At 33.9% G+C, this 22,058-nt stretch overlaps 3 protein-coding genes across 3 annotated transcripts; 2 read left to right on the forward strand and 1 right to left on the reverse strand.

Annotated features, from left to right (window-relative positions):
* The first annotated feature begins 302 nt into the window (after positions 1 to 302).
* Positions 303 to 7,052, forward strand: LOC144840685 (short transient receptor potential channel 7-like). Its single transcript, XM_078696639.1, has 11 exons — positions 303 to 1,107; positions 1,659 to 1,829; positions 2,246 to 2,413; positions 2,913 to 3,225; positions 3,590 to 3,826; positions 4,560 to 4,851; positions 4,963 to 5,164; positions 5,441 to 5,692; positions 5,936 to 6,007; positions 6,221 to 6,296; positions 6,614 to 7,052. Exons 1-11 carry the CDS (start codon positions 352 to 354, stop codon positions 6,850 to 6,852), a joined length of 2,778 nt encoding a protein of 925 aa, XP_078552765.1. The 5' UTR covers positions 303 to 351; the 3' UTR covers positions 6,853 to 7,052.
* Positions 7,053 to 8,461: 1,409 nt separating this feature from the next.
* On the forward strand, positions 8,462 to 18,548 carry LOC144840713 (elongator complex protein 6-like). The gene is made up of 8 exons (XM_078696685.1): positions 8,462 to 8,477; positions 15,027 to 15,072; positions 15,602 to 15,680; positions 16,343 to 16,413; positions 16,724 to 16,848; positions 17,160 to 17,343; positions 17,775 to 17,924; positions 18,303 to 18,548. Exons 5-8 carry the CDS (start codon positions 16,736 to 16,738, stop codon positions 18,429 to 18,431), a joined length of 576 nt encoding a protein of 191 aa, XP_078552811.1. The 5' UTR covers positions 8,462 to 8,477; positions 15,027 to 15,072; positions 15,602 to 15,680; positions 16,343 to 16,413; positions 16,724 to 16,735; the 3' UTR covers positions 18,432 to 18,548.
* Positions 9,546 to 14,885, reverse strand: LOC144840702 (FAS-associated factor 2-like). Its single transcript, XM_078696667.1, has 10 exons — positions 14,823 to 14,885; positions 14,345 to 14,413; positions 14,063 to 14,181; positions 13,488 to 13,737; positions 13,193 to 13,278; positions 12,991 to 13,082; positions 12,587 to 12,846; positions 12,326 to 12,415; positions 11,939 to 12,082; positions 9,546 to 11,470 (listed from the first exon to the last, which is right to left on the reverse strand). Exons 1-10 carry the CDS (start codon positions 14,877 to 14,879, stop codon positions 11,291 to 11,293), a joined length of 1,347 nt encoding a protein of 448 aa, XP_078552793.1. The 5' UTR covers positions 14,880 to 14,885; the 3' UTR covers positions 9,546 to 11,290.
* Positions 18,549 to 22,058: the final 3,510 nt, after the last annotated feature.

The following is a 22,058-nucleotide window of genomic DNA, read 5'->3' on the forward strand; positions in this document are numbered from 1 at the left end:
AGGTATTCTATAAGTTCAAAGAAATGCAAATCTCTCAAAATAATAAATGGTTCAGTATAATTTAACGAAAGGCCAAATAATTGTACTTTTTCTTCTTTATTATTAATGAAATTATTGTGAACAAATAAACGATTGAAAAAATAATTAATTAATGAAAAAGACTATAAGTTAGATGCAATCATTTTTTGTTAGGCGATTTTGCTACTTTCGTTCAAACAGCTTTAATTTCTACATTTATATTATAAGACTTTACGATTTACGATATTTAAGTTTAAATATTAAATTAATCTTGGTTTTTTCAGATAAACGCATTTGCACTGTTAGTATAGTTATAGCTGCAATTACGTAAAGATGCCGAAAAAACGGCGAATTCACTATGGGTCTTCCCTAACCTCCAACAAGAGCTCAGATAATAGTGTGGCAGATGACGGGGATGAACTGACTAGGAAGAAAGATATTCTGCATGCCGCGGAGATGGGAGACTTTAAGACCATCAAAGAGGCTATGGACTATCAAACCAATAATGTCGAATGGATCCTGAAATTGTATGATTATAAAGATAGAACGATTCTGGAGATAGCAACAGAAAACGAACACTTTGAGATTGTAAATTACATAATTTCACACCCTGGACGTCAGACGATACCGTGGGAAACGGTCTACGAATCGTTAATGCTTGCTATAAGTAAAGGCTACCTGAGAATAACACAAGTTATTCTAGAACACCCGATGTTTAAACGAGGAAAAGATCGGAGCAGACTCGGGTCCATTTCACATTATTTCGAGCAGGGAAGAAAGAACTCCAAGTTTGATCAGGATATAACTCCATTGATGTTGGCGGCTCACTGCAATGACATTGACATCATTCGCCTGTTCCTTGCCAGAGGAGAGAAAATAAACACACCTCATCTGAATAGTTGTAATTGTGTTTCTTGCGAACATAAAAGAACGTTTGATTCATTGAAACACTCAAAGTCACGCATCAATACTTACAGAGCATTGACTAGCCCAGCTTACATTTCGTTAACAAGTGCAGATCCTATACTAACGGCATTCGAATTATGCCGCGAGCTGGACATTCTTGCTTCAAAAGAAAAAGAATTCAAGGTTGGCTATTTTTATTTAATTTTACTTAGCAAACTATAATTTTGCTAAGTAGGCCTATGACTTGCTTTGTTTGTCTGTACGATTACTTCTACAGTTTTAAGCTATCGTTCATATATTGGGCGTTAGTAGGTATTTTAGTATAATTATAGAACATGTCGATTGATTTTGTTTTTAAAATCTATAAATACTCGAGTTATTTTTATCTTCAATACGGGCCGGAACAATAAATAGCACGCCCTCTGTTGCTTACTCTATTTTGCCAAGTATTTTGCTGAGCGCTTGATCTATTTAAATGTTGACTATTCACGTCTCCAGCTTCTATGTTATGTAAACATATTTTTTGTTGTTAACAGAGAAGAATAAAACGTCTTCTCTGGTTATAATGTACTAGTACGATATTTTATTACCACTATTCTTTCTGGTATCCAAGGTAAAAGTGAAACATTTCGTGATATCAAATTTAATAACATTTTTCAATAAAATTTCATAAAATAAATAAATATTTTCTTGATATAGGCCCTAAGTATTTACACTGGTTTCATTTTAATTAGAAAGATTACAAAGAACTCTCAGAAACATGTAAAACATACACATCTGACCTTCTTGACATGTGTCAAAGTTCACGAGAGGTTGACAATCTTCTCAGCGGTGGAACTGATGGAGTGGATCAGAGAGAGAGACTGGGTAGAGTCAAACTGGGTATAACCTATGAGCAAAGACAGGTAAAACGTGTTGATTATTTCCACTTAATTCATTGTAAATTTTGTATCTTGCATTTTAACCTTAACACCCGACTACGATAGAAATTAATCCATCCCCTCAAACAATAGAGCTTACTTGAGCTGGATAAAAGATGAAAGTAAAAAGTTTAAATTGGTAAAGTTGCAAACGACAAAAATAACACGATTGACTGGGCCAATGGATTAAGTTTACACTCTTTGGTATTTTTGTTTTATTATATATAGATACTTATGAAAGTTCAACTCAACTTTCCATATTTCTGTTTTTGATATTTCTTTAATCATGAACTGAAGTGGACGAGAAAATCGAACCAACTTTTCTTCTTGTTCTTTTTCAATTCCGTCTAAAAATATGAATACAGTTTGGGATTTCTTACGTTTTTTAACTGTATTCACAGTTTGTTGCACATGCGCACTGTCAGCATCAACTTTCAATTCTCTTCTACGGTGACCTGATGTCAATCTGGAAAGAAGCAAATGCAGTAATACGATTTCTGTTCAGTTTTGCTTTGGCCGTTGGACTTCCATTTTGGATACCCATCTACTGGATATTTCCACACAGTAAGGTAAGAAGCATGTTCATCAACACGTATATCTATGACGTTCGGCCCTCTGTTCTCCCTAAATTTCGACAAATGTCGAATGTAGGCCTACTTGTTGGTACGTTGCTTTTGATTCAACTTTTGATTTTTATCTTCGTGCTATCTATAAAATTTTTCCACAGTCAACAAAAAAGCTTGACTGATTTTTGCCAAATAGTGGTATGTCATCGTGTCCATTATGGGCACATCACCTTTTTTGTCACATTTAAAGTTTGATAGCGTAGACAGAGAGCTTCAGTAAAGTAACAGTCAATTTGCGCATGCTCTTATGTATTCTTATATCGTGGGCAGAATGAATTTTTGACAAGACATGCTCGCTACTAATTATAGCGACAATAATCTATGATTAAGATTTCATTCTATACAAAGCGGTCTCGACTACGTAGCTGTCGAGAAAAAAAGAAACTTTGCGCATGCTCAGAAACATTTAAGAAGATTCTCAATCATAATTCCTTTCTTACAGGTTGGCAAGCTCCTGAAAACACCGATGGTCAAATTCATACTACACACCGTTTCATACATCTGTTTCATACTTCTCCTCTTCCTTGATTCAACAATGCTGGGTGGTAGATTCATATCAGATGAAACGGCGTGCAGTAGTGACGATCGATTAGGTCTTTGTGAAAGCCTATGCAACTCAACTTGTGAATGGTTCGAGCATGCTGTAAACGCGGGCATGTGCGCACCACCAGGAGAAGTCTGCCATCACGGGTGCATGCGCGTACGAACTCCACAGGTTTCTGTACTGTCTGCGATAATATTGGTTTACGTGTTAGGTAACGTGTGCTAAAAATATTTAAATAGTATTTGTACTTACCTTACTTACCTTATACAGTCTCCATCTTATTCAATTAATAATGTCTTGATCTCTTCTTTTCAGTTTTATTATTTCGCCACTTTGTTGATGGTATCCTCATCTCATTTCGTTTTTTTTCTTCATTTTATAACTCATGTTTTATACTATATTTGCCTTGTATTTTGTCTACAGTTTTTTCTTCTTTGTTTTCTTATTTTTTCTCTTCATTTTCTCATTCTGATTTTCTCATTTTGTTACGCTACTGAAACATTATTTTTTTCTAGCCATCTTTTATCGCTACTGTATCTGCTGACGTCATAATTTGTTTATAAATACATTTACAGGTTACCTCTGGAATGAAGTTAAGCAGATACTCCAAGAGGGTTCAACACGGTACTTTGCGTCCATTTGGAATTGGCTAGATATCTGTATGCTGAACCTATACATGTGTTATTTTCTACTGAACGTGGTCGTCTTTATTAAAGTAAATAGAACTAAGCAGCTTTTTATGAACGATACCTGTCCAGAAATGTTAGGCCCAGATCATCACGACAGGGAGCACATTTACTATCTATCATCAGGTAAGCGTCATCTGTGTCCTAATGATAGTAGGATGCTGTCGGTGCCCAGTCTTCAAAATAGCGCCCTAATCGTGTTCACAATGCTCCACTCGACTCATTTGTTGAGTAAAAGAAATTCTGGTGATGTTTCTGAGCATGCGCTAACTTTCCTTTTTTTATCGACAGCTATCTAGTCGAGACCGCTTTCTATAGAATGAAATTATAATCACAGGTTATTACCGCTGTAATTAGCGAGCATTTTGTGTCAGAAATTCATTCTGTACACGCTAAAAACAATTGACCATGCGCAACATGACATAGTCGTTCGACACAATCTCAATCTAACCGTTTTACTTTACTGATGCTTGGTTCGCACTAGAGACGCAACACAACGACGTAACACAACGTAAGTGTGTTGACCAATCACAAGCGATGGATTATTTGAACTGTCGCTTGTTATTGGTCAACACGCTTGCGTTGCATTTACTTGCGTTACGTCCTAGTGGGAACCAAGCTTAATAACTGACGAATCAAACAGTAGTAAACACGCTATATAACCAACAGAGCTATGTTTGAAAGTCTGTAAAACGATGATAAATTTCTAAAAACAAATTTCTACTACCTTCCTCACATTAACCTCAGAAAATAGTTCATTTGTTTTCAAAAATATGCTATAAACAGAAAAAAATTAAATTACGTGTACTTCTTATACAATAAATTATAACATTATGCAACAATGTACTTATTTTGATAGATCGTCGATTATGGGACGCATCCGATCCTACTTTGATAGGAGAAGCAATGTTTGCAATTGCTAATGTGCTAAGTTTTGCACGAGTATCGTTCATCTTGCCAGCCAGTGAATTCCTAGGCCCGCTACAGATATCTCTAGGCCGAATGCTTACCGATGTGGTTAGGTTTCTGATTGTCTTTATGGTGGTGTTTATGGCATTCTTCTGCGCTACTTACAATTTGTATGGTTATTATGCTGTCAATGAAGGAGATATTCACGATGTAGAAAGTGGAGTAGTAAAGGCATTTGGTTCGTAAGTAGGCCTACATTCTCTGCGTGTATCACCTTGCTTGTAGATCTAGATTATGTGTTGTTTTTCGTATTGAATTTGCACAGACAATCTCTATAATGCATTGTTTTAAAGGTTTGAGAGTACTCTGGTGTCATTGGTATGGGCGCTGTTTGGTCTTGGAGATTCTTCTGACTATGACATCCCTCCTGAATACAACCACGGCGTCACTCAGTTATTTGGAACGTTCTTACTGCTAATGTATCACTTCTGTATGATATTGGTTATGTTGAACATGCTTATTGCTATGATGGCGTCGTCATTTGAGGACATTCAGGTATGGCTAACCCTTCTTTCTCAAAGTGTTAAGAAATCAACAGTGGCGACTGGAGAAAGTGCCGAGCGTTCCTTATCTGGACGGCACTCACCATTCACCTTCTCGAGTGCTGAATATTTTAATTATTTATTTGCCTAAAGTAGGCCTATTAGTAGGCCTACGGTTATGGTTGCGATGATGTGAGAGATAATAGGCGCTAACTATGTATGCCTTCTGATTTGTAATATAATGTTTCAAAATATGTATTCTTTACTACAATTAATCTCAATCTTATAGGCTGATGAAGATGTAGAGTGGAAATTTGCAAGGGCACAATTGTGGATTTCTTACTTCGAAGCTGGTACGTTACCCGTACCATTTAATCTAATTCCGAGTCCTAAGACCATCTGGCTGGCGTATAAGTCAATACGGGATCGTTGTAGACGCAGGCTGAGTAAAAGGCGTGGACTTGAACGATGGGAACGAAAACAAGACGAGACGCAAATGAATGTTCAAGGCAAGGATGCTTCAATTGCAGGAAGTGACACGGTAAGTATAATTATTATACCACCCTATTTTCGCAGCTGTCATTTGATAGATCTTAACTGACTAATGACAGTCATCTAGATACGAGTATTTTAATACATACAGTTTAATACATCGTGTCTAGATGGCTGTCAATTTTCAGTTAAAATGTATAAATACAATGCAGTGTTTATCCTTGTAGGACCTATTTGCTGTATAATTAGCTTCGTGTTAAAATAAATGTAATGCTTTTTCGTTGTTGCGTAGATGTTGGGAAATCTTGGTTTATTCAATGTTTCAACACGCGCAAACGCAACTACCACGACACAAGAGAATGAGGTAAGCCTTTTGAAGTCATATACTTGCCGACATGACTGGTATAAATTGACACTACTTTTAAAAACAAAATGAAATACAAAATACAAAACAAAATACAGAACATTGAAAGATGCTGATGTGACCATCTTGTTCATACTTTTATGTACGAATTTTATGATTTATTTGGGTACCAGCAGAATATGAGACCAAACCATTATCTTTATTCTCGTCTAGGATATACTGAAAGGAGTTGTAAAACGATTTTTATTCCGATTGCAACGAGATAAGGACACTGATGAAGTTGGCGAAGGTGAGACAGTCAGTACTAACAATTAATAATAGGCCTACTCGTGTCAGGCGTATTGCGGGCCGTGTGCATTGCGAGCCGTGTGCATTGCGAGCCGTGTGAATTGAGGGTCCGTTGCGGATCTATAGTGCACATGCCCCATAGAATCTTTAATTTTGATTGAATTTGGAATGTTAACTGTTGTTAGAAATAATACAGCGGTAGTTAATATATTCATCATTAGTATTATGATTAGTAGTATGATAAGTAACATGGTTTTTATACCATATAAAGATGTAATAATGCATTGACTCAAATTAAAACGTATTGTATTTCCACAGGCGAACTTGACGAAATTAAATACGACATATCTAGCTTACGATATGAGATAATGCAAAAGATTGATGATGCAATACACTCAAAGGGCGACCAACCAGGCGACAAACCAGGCGACAAACCAGGCGACAGCAGCCGACTGAATCTCATCGAGAATAACGTTTTCCTGCTAGTTGGAGAAATACAGAAACTACGACGGGAACTAGTGCTGAATGGATTCGTTGAAAATCCAGACGAAGACTAATATTTGTTTTACTACGGGGCGCAAAACGACACATCATAGTGTCATATTGTGTTATTTATTTATTTATTTTTTTTTGCGAAGCGGTTTTGATTAATCTGGCTGGTGACCTCTTCTGTTTATCAGATATCCTATATAACAGACATTCTACTTAGAATTTCTATTCTATCATTGATATTTTATTACATATATAATCGGTAGTACAAATCCTTGATAAACCTCTATATTAATTTTGCTGTGACGTTTAAGCACGTGACAGACTACGCGTATCTACGTCAGATGATCATTCGGACGTTAGAAGGCTTGATTTATATATTAATAAGAGCAAGGTTAGTAAACAAATCCTTGATAACCTATACATTAATTTTGCTGTGACGTTTAATCACGTGACAGACTACGCGTATCTACGTCAGATCATTCGGACGTTAGGAAGCTTGATTTCTATATAATATAAGAATAAGAACAAGGTTACAATACATTAATAGTTACTACATAATTAACTTATTTATTATATTAATCTATGCATATCGTTTTAAATGTAAATTAATATATTATATAGTATAGTATTATTCTTGAAAATAAAAATCTTCCTTTTTAAAAGTTCATAAGAAAAAGTGTGAATAGTATTTGTGGTGAATAATTAATTGCCTAATTAAAAAGATATTTATTATTTAAAATGTTCCTATGATTAACGAAAGCTGCACTACATAGTCGTATGTACCATACATCAATTGGTGTCAAACACGTGACATAGGTACCTGCGTTACTCTTTGGTTGTGTTATTATACGTATGAAACGCCAAAAAACATTTATTTTGACTAATATATTCGAAAAACAGTCTAGAACCTATTATTGTTTTTCCTGATATGTCGGAGAGTTGTTGATTATGTTCGATAATGTTGACATTATAGGTGTTAGTATTTTGAAACTGCACATGTGTAAAATAACTCATCACGAACTTTTCGAGGAGAAACGAAAGTAAAATATTACGTTCAAATTACCTTTCAACACGTATTTATAGTACACTACGGTTATGGCATAAATTAATACATATGGGTACAATTAATATTTACTATTATTAGACTGATTTTGCAAACGGAGTGTTGTGATCGTTTTAAAATGTTTTATTAAACTTTTTTCAGAGTATAATTTGTGTTTTTACATCATTTATTTATTCGTGTTTTAATTGTCTTTTTAATATCAACATACTTTTTATTTTCTATTCCCTTTATTTTAAATACATTGCTCAGCTTTAAGTAAGTCATGAATATTTTCTCCTGTGTTTAAAACAATGTTTTCTGACCCTCCAAGGGAAACTATTAGGCCTAGATTTTAGGGAACAGCAATCGAACACTTAATCTTGGGAGAGGTAATCCATGTTGAGACCATCATTCTGGGATAAGGTGTAGTGTATAACTTTCGTCGATTTTAGATAAGACAACGATTCAGGTTTTAACTAAACACGTTTTACGGATTGTAGTCACTTGAATGCATTACACCACCTGGACAACGTATTTGGAATGTTTAACTTTACATTAGCGATTAACAGATGCATACATACATTCAATAGGCAGATAGCAGTGCAGACGTACGTTTACAGCCGATTACAGATTCGATTTAAATAAATGGTAAGTAGGCCTACATTTTGAATTGTTATTTTAGCAACTCAGATTTCTACATTGTGAAGTTGACATAGAACGACTATTTGAGAGCTAGGCCTACGTTTTAAATTATAGTTTGTTTATGAGAACATACCGTAGGGCTAGTACGCTTACCACTTGGGTATTGGTCGAACCAACGACCCCTCTGTTTGTACATACGATTTGTAAGAAACATACAAGCAATTGTTGACGATAGTATAATATTGTATGTGTTTCTAGTGAGATTGTTCAGCGGTGAACCTAATTGTAAAGTGCGCCCTCTCTATCGTCACACAAAACAATGTTTCTGCCGTGCAGCACCGTGAAAAATAAACTCGACACATTTCGTAAACGTACTTCAATTAAATAATAAACTAAATTCAATTTAATTATATTATGATGTAACCAAGGAAATGTTAAATTGCCTCAAATAGAAAAATAGTGAAAGGATTATTAAGACAAATATAACGATCATAAAAACGAAAACGCATAGGAATACAGAAACAAAGTGACGTGTACGACCTGCATATTAAAGCATTTTCCAAAGCAGCATTTTAAAATTAAATACTTATTTAGTAATTAAAACAATACACTTAATATGGATAATATGATGTTATACTGTTAGAGTAGAACCCCCCTTTGTGAAACGCTTATTAAGGGGACATACGTATTCATGGGAAATCTATATTCATGGGAATTTATATTCTACTTTACAACTATTTGCCATAATAATAATAGCAGTATTAGTTTTACATTTACAAGAACACCATAACGTTTACATTATGTTTTTGTAGCGCGCATTGTCATTATGATTTGTGCCAGTTTATCGTTGGTCAGAAATTCACGCAGGAAAGCAACATGCCGACAATTGAATACAGTCAATCAAAGACCCTGATATGGTTTTCTCACAACCTTTGTGCCCAAAGCTGTTAAACCAACAGTGAAAAGTGAGGATGGGGTATGATTATATGCGAGACACAACTGCAACACAAATTAAAGCCTAACGTTGTGGCATTTAAAACTTAAAACAAAAAACAACACAGACAAAAAACGATCTCTCAGGTAAACTCTTAAATTTATTAACACCGATAGAACGAGTTGGAGTGTCAAGGTATAAAAAAAAACATTTTGTTGAGATAAAACATTTCTTACTACCGTAAATAATTGAAAACACATATACAGTGTGCAGTGTCACTTGAAAACGGCATTGGTCGTAGTGTTAAAATATTTCCCGGATTCGTTTCGCGGGGAAGTGTCCCCTTTACGGGGAAGTGTCCCCTTTACGGGGAAGTGTCCCCTTTACGGGGTGTCACAAAGGTAGGGGTCGTACTGTATTTTCATTGTGACTGTGATTTGATAATTGATTTGAATTTGTGTTTTTATGCTTAACATACCCGTATTAAAAAAAACCCAAAACAAAAACTGAATTGAGACAGTGGATGATTACAAAGTCGGAATACCGGGCAACAGCGACGCTTTTTCCGCGGTGTTCAATAGACCATTGGCGGTAATTGCGTAACACATATATAACATTAACGTGATACTGGCACAAAAAAAACTAACCTAAGTTGCTAATACAAAACACTTATCCATGAACAACTACAAAATATAATGGAAGTAAAAGTACTCTGAACTTGGAATCCACTTTAGTTTAAATAACGATTAACACATTGATCATGTCAAAATTATTCTACTGCAGTTTTCAACTTAAAGCTCTGTATAAACTATCAAACTAGTTTGACAAAAAAGTGTGATGTGCTTAAATATGGTAGTGATATGCTTAAATATGGTAGTGGTATGACCACCATGTCCATGTATGGGCACATCACATATTTTTGTCACATACAATTTGATAGTGTAGACAGAGCTTTAGTATGTTCAATGTAGAGGTTTATGAGGCAGTCACTGTGATAAACTTTCTAAATAATTATATAAATAGTAGGTTAAGGAGTACAAAACAAAATATAATTACTGCAGTAAAATAATTTTGACATAAAAAATAAGCAGTTTTATACTTTAATTTGAAGGAAGGAATTGTATATTTCTAAATCCTCAACTATATAACTATCATTATAAACATCAAGTCGAGTTTTATCCAAAAATGTCAGCAAAAAAGCACCAATTTTGTTTATCTTTTATATTATAAATACATGCTAAATAGGACAATAGATTTTATGAGAAATGTATCTTTTTTCATATTTTACATTTTAAACCGTGCTAAAAATTTAAACACATTTTAACATGCGAAACTTCCAAAAATAAAAAAAAAACAATTAGTAAAGTGCAGTATTTTTTAGTTAAATTTTTTGACCTAAGAGCGAAAAAATTGAGTTATCATCTTTTCTGAAAAAATATTAAAATAATATTTTTATATTATTGCATGGTACCACTGCTGCTGCCTTTATTAATTGCTACATAATATTAATAATTGTAAAAAATATATATCAATATTAATCACTATCATCACAAACTAAAACAAAAAATCACTAATTTCAAACAAAAATTATCGCCTTTTTTCAGCTACAGTTTTAAAATGTTTGCAAAATACATTTAGATGCTATGGCTTTAACGTTAGTTAGTAAAGTGAACACATTTTGGTTGCATACGTTTTATGATGAATCACGATATGTCATCTGGAACCTATTTTCTAAAAAATGTTTACAATTACATCAGCATAACTTTTCATCAATCTCCTACATCTTCTGCCGAACACATTTTGTTCAGATGTTCACGCATGTACTGTAACACTAATAAGCCAATAGGTATTGCTCAATAGGGTTAAAGGTCGACACTGTTATTCTTCAGTCGCTAATGTCTTGTACATACAGCATCTCCCTTTTCTGTAGACCTGCTTCTGATAACGTCTGAACTGTCGGTACGTCGTCCGTTGATTGACATTGTAGAACGCGACGAGGGTAATTTGTTACAATTTGGAATTCATTAGGGACATCATCTTGTACGAATATATAATCGTATACCACCTTAAAAACGAAAACAAACAAATATAATACTGTATTAACTGGTTTTAATTATCAATGAAAGTTGTGTTGTATACTGTACAATTATGACTTGAAAGGGCAAACAATTTTCTCTTCACTCTATAAATGAAAAACATTCATTATTCATACCAATTTATTTATTTTCTTTATTACAGGAAAAACATGGTGACGTGAATGAACAAATGAATATAGCTAACATGTTCATTCTAAGCGTGCTATAAAATGGGTTATCAAAATTAGGAGAACAATTATTGACACGTATACTAACACGTTTTAGAACATCTTCCCCTGTAAGGTTCAAACTCTTTAGGGCGAATTGTACAAGCATGTGTTGGCAAAATTAGGAGAACAATTATCGAAAATAACACATTTTGGTTAGAACATCTTTGCCTGCGCAAACTCTTAAGGGCGAATTGTATAAAAGTGTATAAAATAAAAGAGAATCCTTACTTGTAATGATTGCGAGTTGAGAAAGCACCTTTCCAGCCTTATGCCGTTTGGCATCTTAAACACTACTTTGATGGAATCTGTATCATTTGCATCTGCCTCTGCTGGTAAACTTTCAAGTTTCTGACGCTTGAGTTCGTCTCTCTCCTTAAAAAAATATTAAAAAGTATTTGTGAATTATAAGACATCATTACAATATTATTCATAAACATTATAAGCACATAGACTGCTTATATATGCTATGCAAGAATGAACTATATGTAATATGAATAGCCTAGATTTTCAACAGGAATATGTTATTTTGTATGGTATTTTGGTTCTTTTACAAATATATTTTCTGTTTTTTTAAACAACATCTTGTTTTATTATTAGGATTATATATTGCAGTACCTGTATTTTTCGTTCTTTTTCATCAGCTAATTTTTGAGCATTAATCTCTTCCATTTTCTTTTTATCATCTTCTTCTTTTCTTTTCCGTGCCTGGGAAAAATAAAATGTTTTATATCAGTAATATTTATTTTAAAATCAGTCTATGTAAAATAGAATGATCAAATTTGGTAATAAGACCCCTATTAAGGGGGAAATTTTCCTTTATTGGTCTCAAAGTCTCAATTAATAGAGGTTTTACTGTACTACATAATTTAGACATACTTTTTCCTGATCAGCTTTTAGAGATTCTTCGTAGGCCTGATCTTGTTGTTGACGTAGTGTCTGCGTGAATTGCCGTGCTTCACGGTCATGGCGTGCAGCTACCAGGTAACCTTCCATATCGTTCATAACACGCGTTAACCGCTGTATCAAATCTTGCGGTTTAATTGCTCCCTCTATACGAGCAACAACTGTCATTCTACTATCTCTTTGTACAATAATTGCTAGGAATGGGTAGGTGTTTTCTCTTAGTGTTAATGATACTGAAATAAAGAAACAGCATTTTGATATGGTTCATATTACTTTGCTATTTATTATGCTATTATTATATTAACCCTAACCCTTTTCTTATAGTACTTCCTTGTACCCATATTCTAGTAAATTACCCAGAAAGTGACATATCTTACCTCTATATCCCTCAGGGGTGTCTATAGATGCTGCCCAAAATAACATGCGTGTATTGATAAATTCACATACATCTGTGTTGCCTAAAGTCTCTCTAAAACAGAAATCAAAATTTATAATGCATAATCATCATATCCATATATAGGCACATTATATTTTCACATAAAGTTTGATAGTGTAGACAGATCCTAAGTACAAACTTGCCTACAAAATGAAGGTGTATCTTGATGCTCTCCACTGTGCAAGTACACTAACAGAAATTTGAGTTCTTTCTTTGCATCATTGACTGCCTGAAATGAAATACATGATAGTTACTGTTACTGAATAAATATTTAACTAAGATGTAAGTCATAAAACTAGGTATAGATACAAGTGGAAGTTAGACTAGTATACATTATTAATAGTATATCATATTTCGTTTTTCTTAAGCACAGGTGTTAAACTAAACAAGTAGACTGGGCTGCCCCAAACTGACCATCAAATCATTAGGTCACTTTACCTGGCTATAAGTTCCTTGATAAAACGTGGGATGAATAGCACCATATGTTTCTTCGTAATTATGAATAAAAGACATGACATCCGCCACTGGGTCGACGACTATGCGGCGCGGATCTGGCCATACGAGACGTCGTACCCAATTAAATATGCCATAGAATGTGGAGAATGTGAAACGAAAGGGGGATATCACAAGCATGGTGAACCACTGAGACCATGTGGTTACTGGTTGAGGTCTAATTATTGTAAAAACTCTGTGAATAAAAAGAAAAATGTTTTTGGTAATATTAGATTTTTGTACAGCTACAGAATCTACTTTTTCCCTGTACAGCAGTCCTTTGGGACACCCCTATTAAAGATAACACTTAGGTCCCAAAGGTGTTCCCTTAATAGGAGTTCTATTCTATTAGTTATATTCTCAAAAGAGAATTGTTTTGAAAGCTTTGAATTTTTTTTATCAAAACTAAAAGACGGATCTTTATCACGGTTCTTGATCCATTTTATCTTTTTACTCCTCCTGGTGGAGGTTGCTTCTCTTTGATTACTCTTTGTTGTCTAGTTGAAAGAAATTAACTGCACCTTTGATCTACAGGATTTACATTGACTACAGGTTCTACCTCTCGTCTACGTTCCCTAACTTGGTCCTCGAATACTGATGGTCTTCCCTCTGATTCATTAAAAGTATCTTGCACAGCAATCTGTTTAAAATGAAAGGTTTTAATGGTAAAAAATTACAAATAAGTAACACTTAATTTATAAACATTTTAAGCCTCCAGAGGTTACATTGATTGATCTATTTATTTTGATTTGATTTTTATACTATTTCTTTGTATGTTGTTAAATTAGGCCTACAATACAAACCTCTATATTCCAATTATGACGTTCTAGTATTTGTCTGCACTTGTCCATGTCTTCAATTCCAGTCAAGTCCTAAAATAGTAAATGAATGATAAAAAGTCTAATTTTTTGGTTTTTTTTCGTCTGTCTTTTGTAGCGGTGGGCTCTTGCAAAAGTACAATACAACCACCCTCATGTTTAAGTTTAGTGTTATTTATTTAATTGCATGGATCTCGTATCCTATGACCGTCATCGGCGGTGTTTCATAATCGCTTAGGCCTAGTATCCTGGTCTGACGTGTTTGGAGTTGAGTAATCCCGGTTGGTTCTTTCTTCTGCTGGTTGAGGAATAAATACTTCAATTCATTCAACCTTGGTGGCTAGGCCTACGATATGGTCTTCAAAATACCTGAAAATCACTAACAATTACCGCAAATGGTATACCAATGAATAAATATACATAACAAAAGCAACTTCACCGTGAAAAAAATACCAAAACTTACCTGGAACTGAATTAATTGCTCGGTTTGTTCAGGCGTTATTTCACCACCCTCCGCCATTTTGCTTATTTTTAACAGACTGTTTTTATTAATGCTGCCCTCAACCAAAATGAAATACAATTTTAAAAAATGTCTTGTTTATAGCGGGCGCTGTTTAATTATTTACTTTTTGCTTTTTTTGACGGAAATTTGATCAAAAATGTTTAGTGATTTGAATGAAGTCCTGCAATTTGATGTGAATAATCTACCACAGGTAATTCTATTTAAATTATATTATATACTACGTTAAAGGTAAATTGCTAGATTCCCTAACTTTCCTTTAGTTAGAAGATATAGCCTAGGCCTAGGCCTAGTCCCTCCTCCGCCTACTGGTTAGCCTGGCACACCACATGTTAACATTAGCATGGCACACGTCCACCCACATATGGCATTAGTAATTTACAGGAAGTGATCAGATTGGCCTAGCATATGATTGAGTTTTAGCCCCAAGTTTTACTAGAACCTTAATTGTTATATGTATATTTTATTAATTAACATTAATCTAGGCCTAGAACAGTAAGGTGAGACTATCCAAGTCATTTATTGCTCAACTTTAATTAAAAAATATACGTTATTGTGAATACCTATTATTATTAATTTATGCATAATTCATCAAATGTAAGGCCTACTATTAGCCCTAGGCGGCATGATTTATTAAAATAAGAATACTATACTTACAGGGGATCAGCCTATACTATTCTATACAGTACTCATTTTATTTTAATTTTATATTTTAACTTAAGGGTGAAGTTATTACTATCGCAGATTCAAACATTGATGCAAATTTCCTAATTCATCATTTCATTAGTCTCTATGTTAAAGGTACAGTATTATTTCAAAATAATTATAATAATATACATTTTTTTCCTCTACTATACTATAAAATAGTTCACAGAACTTCAGCGTTCTTGAATATAAAGTAATTATGAGGATGTCACCAACAATAAATGTTTATGAAATTAAATTAATATAAATAGAATTTTGTTTATTCCTGGTAAGCTTGTCAATATTTTTTTAGAGTAAAAGTTTTATTTTTTTTACCATATTTAATGAGGGTTATCCATCCAGCAGTTGCTGATCATTAGGGACCCTCAGAGGTTCACAAACATATACACAAGATGCTCTACATAAACAAAGTCTTATTACAAGTCTTTGGGAGTGCACTGGAGTTGTAAATTTGTCCTTAGAAAAAATCCTGACATGTGACGGGACTTGAACCCAGGACCCTTGAAGTGGTAGCCAAGCATCAAAACCATAATGGGAATCAAACCCGGGCCGCGAGAGCGCCGAATCCAGTGTAAACATATTGCACGTGATGTGTGCCAAAATAAATAACTAAAAAAAAAAAAAAATAGCATAAATTTGAAAGGCATAAAAACAAATGTTTACAATTTAGTATTTATTTTTATTGCACAGCAAAACCAAAACAAATTCCTATTCTTACTTTGAAGTAGTAAATCCTTTTTTTATTATTTTTCTCATAGGAAGAAGTAAGGTGTGCCTGCTCTGTTTGTCACAAACATTTAGTCACTATTGTTCAGTTGCACACAAGCTTGTAAGTTGTCGATGACATTTCGTTGAATGTTCACAATGTAACAATTCATAAAGCTCTGTCTACACTATCAAATTAGTTTGACAAAAAAAGTGTGATGTATGGTACTATAGTAATATGATGTCATCGTTTCCATATATGGCCATATCACCTGTTTTGTCACATAAAGTTTGATAGTGTAGACAGAGCTTAAGACATTAATATACCATATATAAGAGGATTAATTTGATGTTGTTACTTACCTAATGTCCAACTGTTTTGCATGGTTTCAATATAGGATTCGCATTTTAAATTAGTTTGAACATTATCACAGGGTATAAATTTAATGAAAGCTAGGGATGATGGTCAGGTGACAGTAATTGATGGCCTTCAATTATCTCAAGAAACAACACAACCAGCCAATCAAAACTCGGAAACGTCTCCACTGGCCTGTATAAGGTAAGACAGAACTTTACAATTAGCCATTAGGGCACAAATATGGGTTGTGCATTAGCTAGATTTAGGCTCAGCATACAACATCTAGTAAATACTGTTACTGCTTATTACATTTTATAAGAAAGTATCGCTTTTAATAGGGTTGTAGCTAAGGAGGGATCCTTCTGTATTAGGGACTAGCTAGTTAGAGAAATTGCCAGTTATGTAGGCTTATTTTTTTAAAGAAATCGACAGATAATCAGCCGTGGTGTAGGCAGAATAAGATACAATCTTACCTGATATACAGTAATTATCTTCTTTTATTGCTTTTCCAGGAATAGTAAACTTGACCTGCAGTCTTTGTTAGTGCATATAACAACAAGTTTGTCTAAGTCTGGATGTGACAATTCTCCTGTTACTCTTATTATTGATGATGTCAGCATTTTGATCAGCATGGGCTTGAGTGTGAACACAGTTCTGGACTTTATTCACTATTGTCAAGTCTGGTTTTGTGGGAAGGTAAGTACAGTAAACATACGAAGGGATGTAACTATATCAGTTGGTAGTATTAGTATCCTCTACAGACCCACAGCTACAGTGACGAGCTTACCATGAAGCATAGGGGCTGAGATGTACCAGTACAGCTCTATAAATCCCTGCACTTCTGGAATATTCACTGGGTTCTTTAAAGTGTACAAAAGGCAGATGTGTACACATGACTTCCAGTTTTAAGTCCTTGTCCGAGAAGACTTGTTCTACCACAAGAATTATAACCTGTGCTGATATTATGGCTATGGTTTACAGTGCCCTGCTTTAACCAGTCTAGGATTGAATGTAATTATGAAACTTCAAAACCATGTAATAGTACAATTTTTCAACTCCACAAGCATCCTAGATCCTCCCTGTCTTTACATAATTTACTCCTTTTAACCTTTGCTTTTTTTTATCAGAATGGGTGTGTTGTATTACTGCTGCATAATGACAAAGATACACTAGATGAATCGAACCAACAACTGCACACACTCATGTTACACAGAAGCACACATAGCATTGAGTGTCACCCACTGCCTACTGGATACTCAAAGGATGTACATGGCCAGGTATGTACAATTAGGGCTATCTGTGACCTGTAGAAAAGAGGTTCTAGCCTCGAATTATACCCATGAATTCATTGTTATTGTAGCGGGACGATTCGGCCGTGAGATGATTCGGCCATGGGACAATTCGACCCTGAGGCTATTTGGCACATTTATGTTTATCGGCTTTGATATGTATTTTATAAGAATAAATAAGCCGTTTTTCCTAAACTTTCTTTTCAGAGAGACTATGGGACATTTACTTTTTCAGTCGCCTAGTATTAAATTTTCCCCCTGAAATTGTTCTTTTATTATTTTCTATGTTTTAATTCACAAACAAAAGTTATGACACAGATGATAGACCTCGATCGAAATTATTTAAACCTTTTTCTTTTATTCCAGATAAACATCATGAGAAGAGAGCTAGACGACGGCAGGCCAAACAGGAACGCATCACGTCAGTTTCATTATAAAATAACAGACAAAACAATGCGTTTATTTGCTGTTGGAACGTCATCTGCTGTACTATGACGTTTACAGTTTTTATTTTGTGTACTACGTGTGTAAATCATTATAATAAATTATCATGAAATAATTAAAAATACTAACTAGAAATAAAAGTATTTATTGTATATAACAGAGAGATAATTTGTCTTCTTCATCTTGTTTTTCCTTGTTTAGCCATTTCGCTCGATGGTAAGATTGTAATACATTTTATTACGCTATGTTGCCATTTCTATATTCAATGTCGAAACTTGTCAAACGCATTGCCTGCCATGGTTCCATCTTTTAAAAACCGTATTGAACTCTGACCTGGTTTCCGATGGTTTCATATATGGAGTGGAGAGAAAATAAATACAAAGTTTAACCAGAACAACCCTTAAATAATCTTAACAATCAAGTCCTCATATATTTATTTTACAATGTATTGTTTTCCAAAGAGTACTTTGAATGCATCTTCTATCTTCTTGTCTGCTTCCTTGGCAAATATGTAAAATTGACAGGGACTGTCTTAAACAATCATATTATTTTAGTAGCAGTTAACAAAATTTACAGCTTTCATTTCGAAAAGACCCCTCTCCCACACTCTTCAGTAATCTCGAAAATAATCCCATCTCAAAAAGAAGCCCACCCAAGAGTCCTAAAAAAGATAATGCCCATGGACATTTTTTCGAGTTTTTTTACGGTATATTAATAAGCATGCGTGGTGGTTAAAACATGCGTGGTGGTTAAAACATGGACGTACACAATTATCTATGTGTTTTTGCGTTTATGTGTTGTATATGTTATTTTCATCATATTATTTTGTCATCTTGGGAATTATGAAATACAAAGGGCTTTTAATACCATGATTTTAATACTACACTTGTGAATAAACATCGCATTATGACCGCGATATTATAATACATTATTTAATAACGTATCAACATAAATTACCGATATATCACTAAATCTCTAAGCTCTGTTTTATTTATGTAATTGTCACGTGGACAATCGATCAATTGTATTGTGTCCATTAAATCGTTTAATTAAAGTGATATAGCGCGTGTTATTATAATATTACCATCAAAGTGTAAGATAAACACAGTACTTATAGTAAGATGGTAATTTATGTTATTAATTTCGTTTTGACAAAGAAATCAAAACTCTTTAATACGACAGGATTCATTTGTTTACTTCGACAAATATTTAAAAAAGTGTATTACAATCAAATAATCGTTTATGCAAAAATATTCATTTGGTAAAATGTAATTTAACATGGTGACCCTGTAATGTAATGTTTTACTACGAAAAGCATGATAAAGAAAATAATCAGTTTAACACATTAATTTTATATTAGTCATTTCGTTTAGACTTTAGGCCTAAGCTCTGTCTACACTATAAAACTAGTTTGACCAAAAAGTGCGATGTGCCCAAATATGGTAGTGATATGACATCATCACAATGTTTAAAAACTCAAATGATCCTTTTCATTCGACCGAAATCATTTTTTGATACATTCAATGATACTTCTTTGAACAGTTTAATTCAATCGAATGTGTCACGTTTGCGTAACATGATATTGTGAAATATATTTAGGAAGGAATATTTTTTAAAACATAAGCATACTTTTATAATCAAATTTAGAAAACAATGTATATTACAATGCAATGTGTAAGCCTACTATTATTAGTCTATTCTAAGAAATCCCTTTAATTGGACAGGAATCATTAAAAAAAAAATAGGCATACTTTAATAGTCATATTTAGAACAAATGTTTATTTCAATCGAATGTGTAAGCCTTTAGTCTATTCTAAGAAATCCCTTAATTTTGGACAGGAATCATTTTTTTAAACATAGACATACTTAATAGTCATATAGGCCTATTAGAAAACAATGTAATGTATTACAATCGAATGTGTAAGCCCAGTATTTATTAGTCAATTCTAAGAAATCCTTTAATTCAACAGGAATCATAGACGGCATACATTTTGATTTTATAGTGTATTATTTTACATTATTGCAATCGAATGCTGTCATTTAGTATATTCAAGTTCTTGACATCTCAATGTAACAGTGTATTAATATTGGATTTACGCCAACGAAATACGTGCAGGGAAATTATATATACCTTTTAAAAATATCAATTTTAAAAATATCAATTTTAAATGGAGTGACAATTTAACAATGTACTTATATTTAGAAGTACACGATAAATTTGTAAAACATTTAAACATACATATACATAATGCCTTGGTTTAAAAAAGTATCATTGATTGTAGTTTAGCATCTCCTTTCTAGTAAAGGTGTTATAGTTTTAAACAGGACCATACAGGTATATTGAATACCAGTTGTACCATCCTATTTCTGAATTATCCTGTATATTTTAATAATAAAAAAATATATAATTAATAAAATAAATAAAAATCGAGATACAAAAACACCTATATTATGTTATGGATGAAAAAGAGAATACATTACAATAAAGTGGGAGATTCCCACGACACCTTTTGGCACACATGGCGTGCCATGCGTATTCGTGAGATCAAGCAAAGGAATCGCTGTCATAAAAAAAGACAATAACTAAAGACTTGTGAAAATGCAATGTATGCCGGTCAACTCATCACATTCTTCATTGACTCTTATTGCCAAAGTATACCACAGAATTCAGTAGATGAATTTTAGGTGCGGACCAAATTAAATATTTCAGTTTAAAGTTTTAACAGTAGGTCTAGGCAGAAGGGTTAGAGCATAGACTAGTTTCACACTCAAATAGCTGGTGTAGAGTGTTCTTATACGATCAACATTCTCTACGGCATAAAGTTAAAACCAATTTGTTTATATAATGGAAAAAAATATTCTCACATTTTTAGGGCGAACCGAATTATTGAGGAACTGTCACAAAGAACATCGTTCCCTTTATTTCCATTCAACAGACCAAACGCGAGTCATCGTGGAGGCTGGTGCACGAAATGTTCTTTTTACAGTTGTCGTCATCAGTTGAACCTAATGTTAGCTCTAGTCATTAAGAAGGCATTCGCATTCGTTTGTATGTGGACGAGTGTTTGATTAATTGATTTAATCTTGTTTTAAGAGGAAGCACTGTGGTTAGGGCTGTTATTCAGTCGTCAGCTATGATACGACATAATCGTCAATACAATTCAATGTATAATTTGTCCAGTTAGGCACATTCAGTATTAGATGCACATCACATGTGACGTACCTCTGTTATGAGGCCATAAGCCTAATCTGACATAACACACCGTCGCCAATGTAATACATGAGACAATTTCAGAATTTGAATACTGGACAAGTTATACTATGTGAAGATACGGTACAGGTAATCCGTTGATGACGTTGATGTAAAAATGTGCTGATTGAAACATACATTATACCACATGGATACAGATCAGATCATAATTTATTCAAAAACAAATTAGCTAACAAACCAGCAGAATAACCGCTACACAAAATAATATAAATAAATAAAGTCAAATAGGCCTATGCCACCGCAACCGCTCCTGTGTGTTTAAAATGTGTTCGTTTCATAGTCCCCATACTCTTAAAGCTTGATCCTCACTAGCGACGCAACGTAACGCAATCTACGCAATGTAAGCAAATGCCCTTCTAATAATTGTGTTTGCCCCGCCTGCGTGAAATCAAACCTCCGATGTTTGC

This window comes from Antedon bifida, chromosome 4, assembly GCF_963402885.1.
Source record: "Antedon bifida chromosome 4, ecAntBifi1.1, whole genome shotgun sequence".
In the NCBI taxonomy this organism is placed as follows: Eukaryota; Metazoa; Echinodermata; class Crinoidea; order Comatulida; family Antedonidae; genus Antedon; species Antedon bifida.

What these genes read in the sequence shown, in the direction of transcription:
- LOC144840685 (XM_078696639.1), top strand. Translation starts at nt 352, where the DNA reads ATGCCGAAAAAACGGCGAATTCACTATGGGTCTTCCCTAACCTCCAAC. An exon ending in GGATATTTCCACACAGTAAG is followed by an intron (nt 2,414 to 2,912) that starts GTAAGAAGCATG and finishes CCTTTCTTACAG; the next exon opens with GTTGGCAAGCTCCTGAAAAC. An exon ending in CACTGATGAAGTTGGCGAAG is followed by an intron (nt 6,297 to 6,613) that starts GTGAGACAGTCA and finishes GTATTTCCACAG; the next exon opens with GCGAACTTGACGAAATTAAA.
- LOC144840702 (XM_078696667.1), bottom strand. Translation starts at nt 14,879, where the DNA reads ATGGCGGAGGGTGGTGAAATAACGCCTGAACAAACCGAGCAATTAATT. An exon ending in ATCAAGGAACTTATAGCCAG is followed by an intron (nt 13,279 to 13,487) that starts GTAAAGTGACCT and finishes ATTTCATTTCAG; the next exon opens with GCAGTCAATGATGCAAAGAA. An exon ending in CACCCCTGAGGGATATAGAG is followed by an intron (nt 12,847 to 12,990) that starts GTAAGATATGTC and finishes TCTTTATTTCAG; the next exon opens with TATCATTAACACTAAGAGAA.
- LOC144840713 (XM_078696685.1), top strand. Translation starts at nt 16,736, where the DNA reads ATGAAAGCTAGGGATGATGGTCAGGTGACAGTAATTGATGGCCTTCAA. An exon ending in AAGTCTGGTTTTGTGGGAAG is followed by an intron (nt 17,344 to 17,774) that starts GTAAGTACAGTA and finishes TTTTTTTATCAG; the next exon opens with AATGGGTGTGTTGTATTACT. An exon ending in CAAAGGATGTACATGGCCAG is followed by an intron (nt 17,925 to 18,302) that starts GTATGTACAATT and finishes CTTTTATTCCAG; the next exon opens with ATAAACATCATGAGAAGAGA.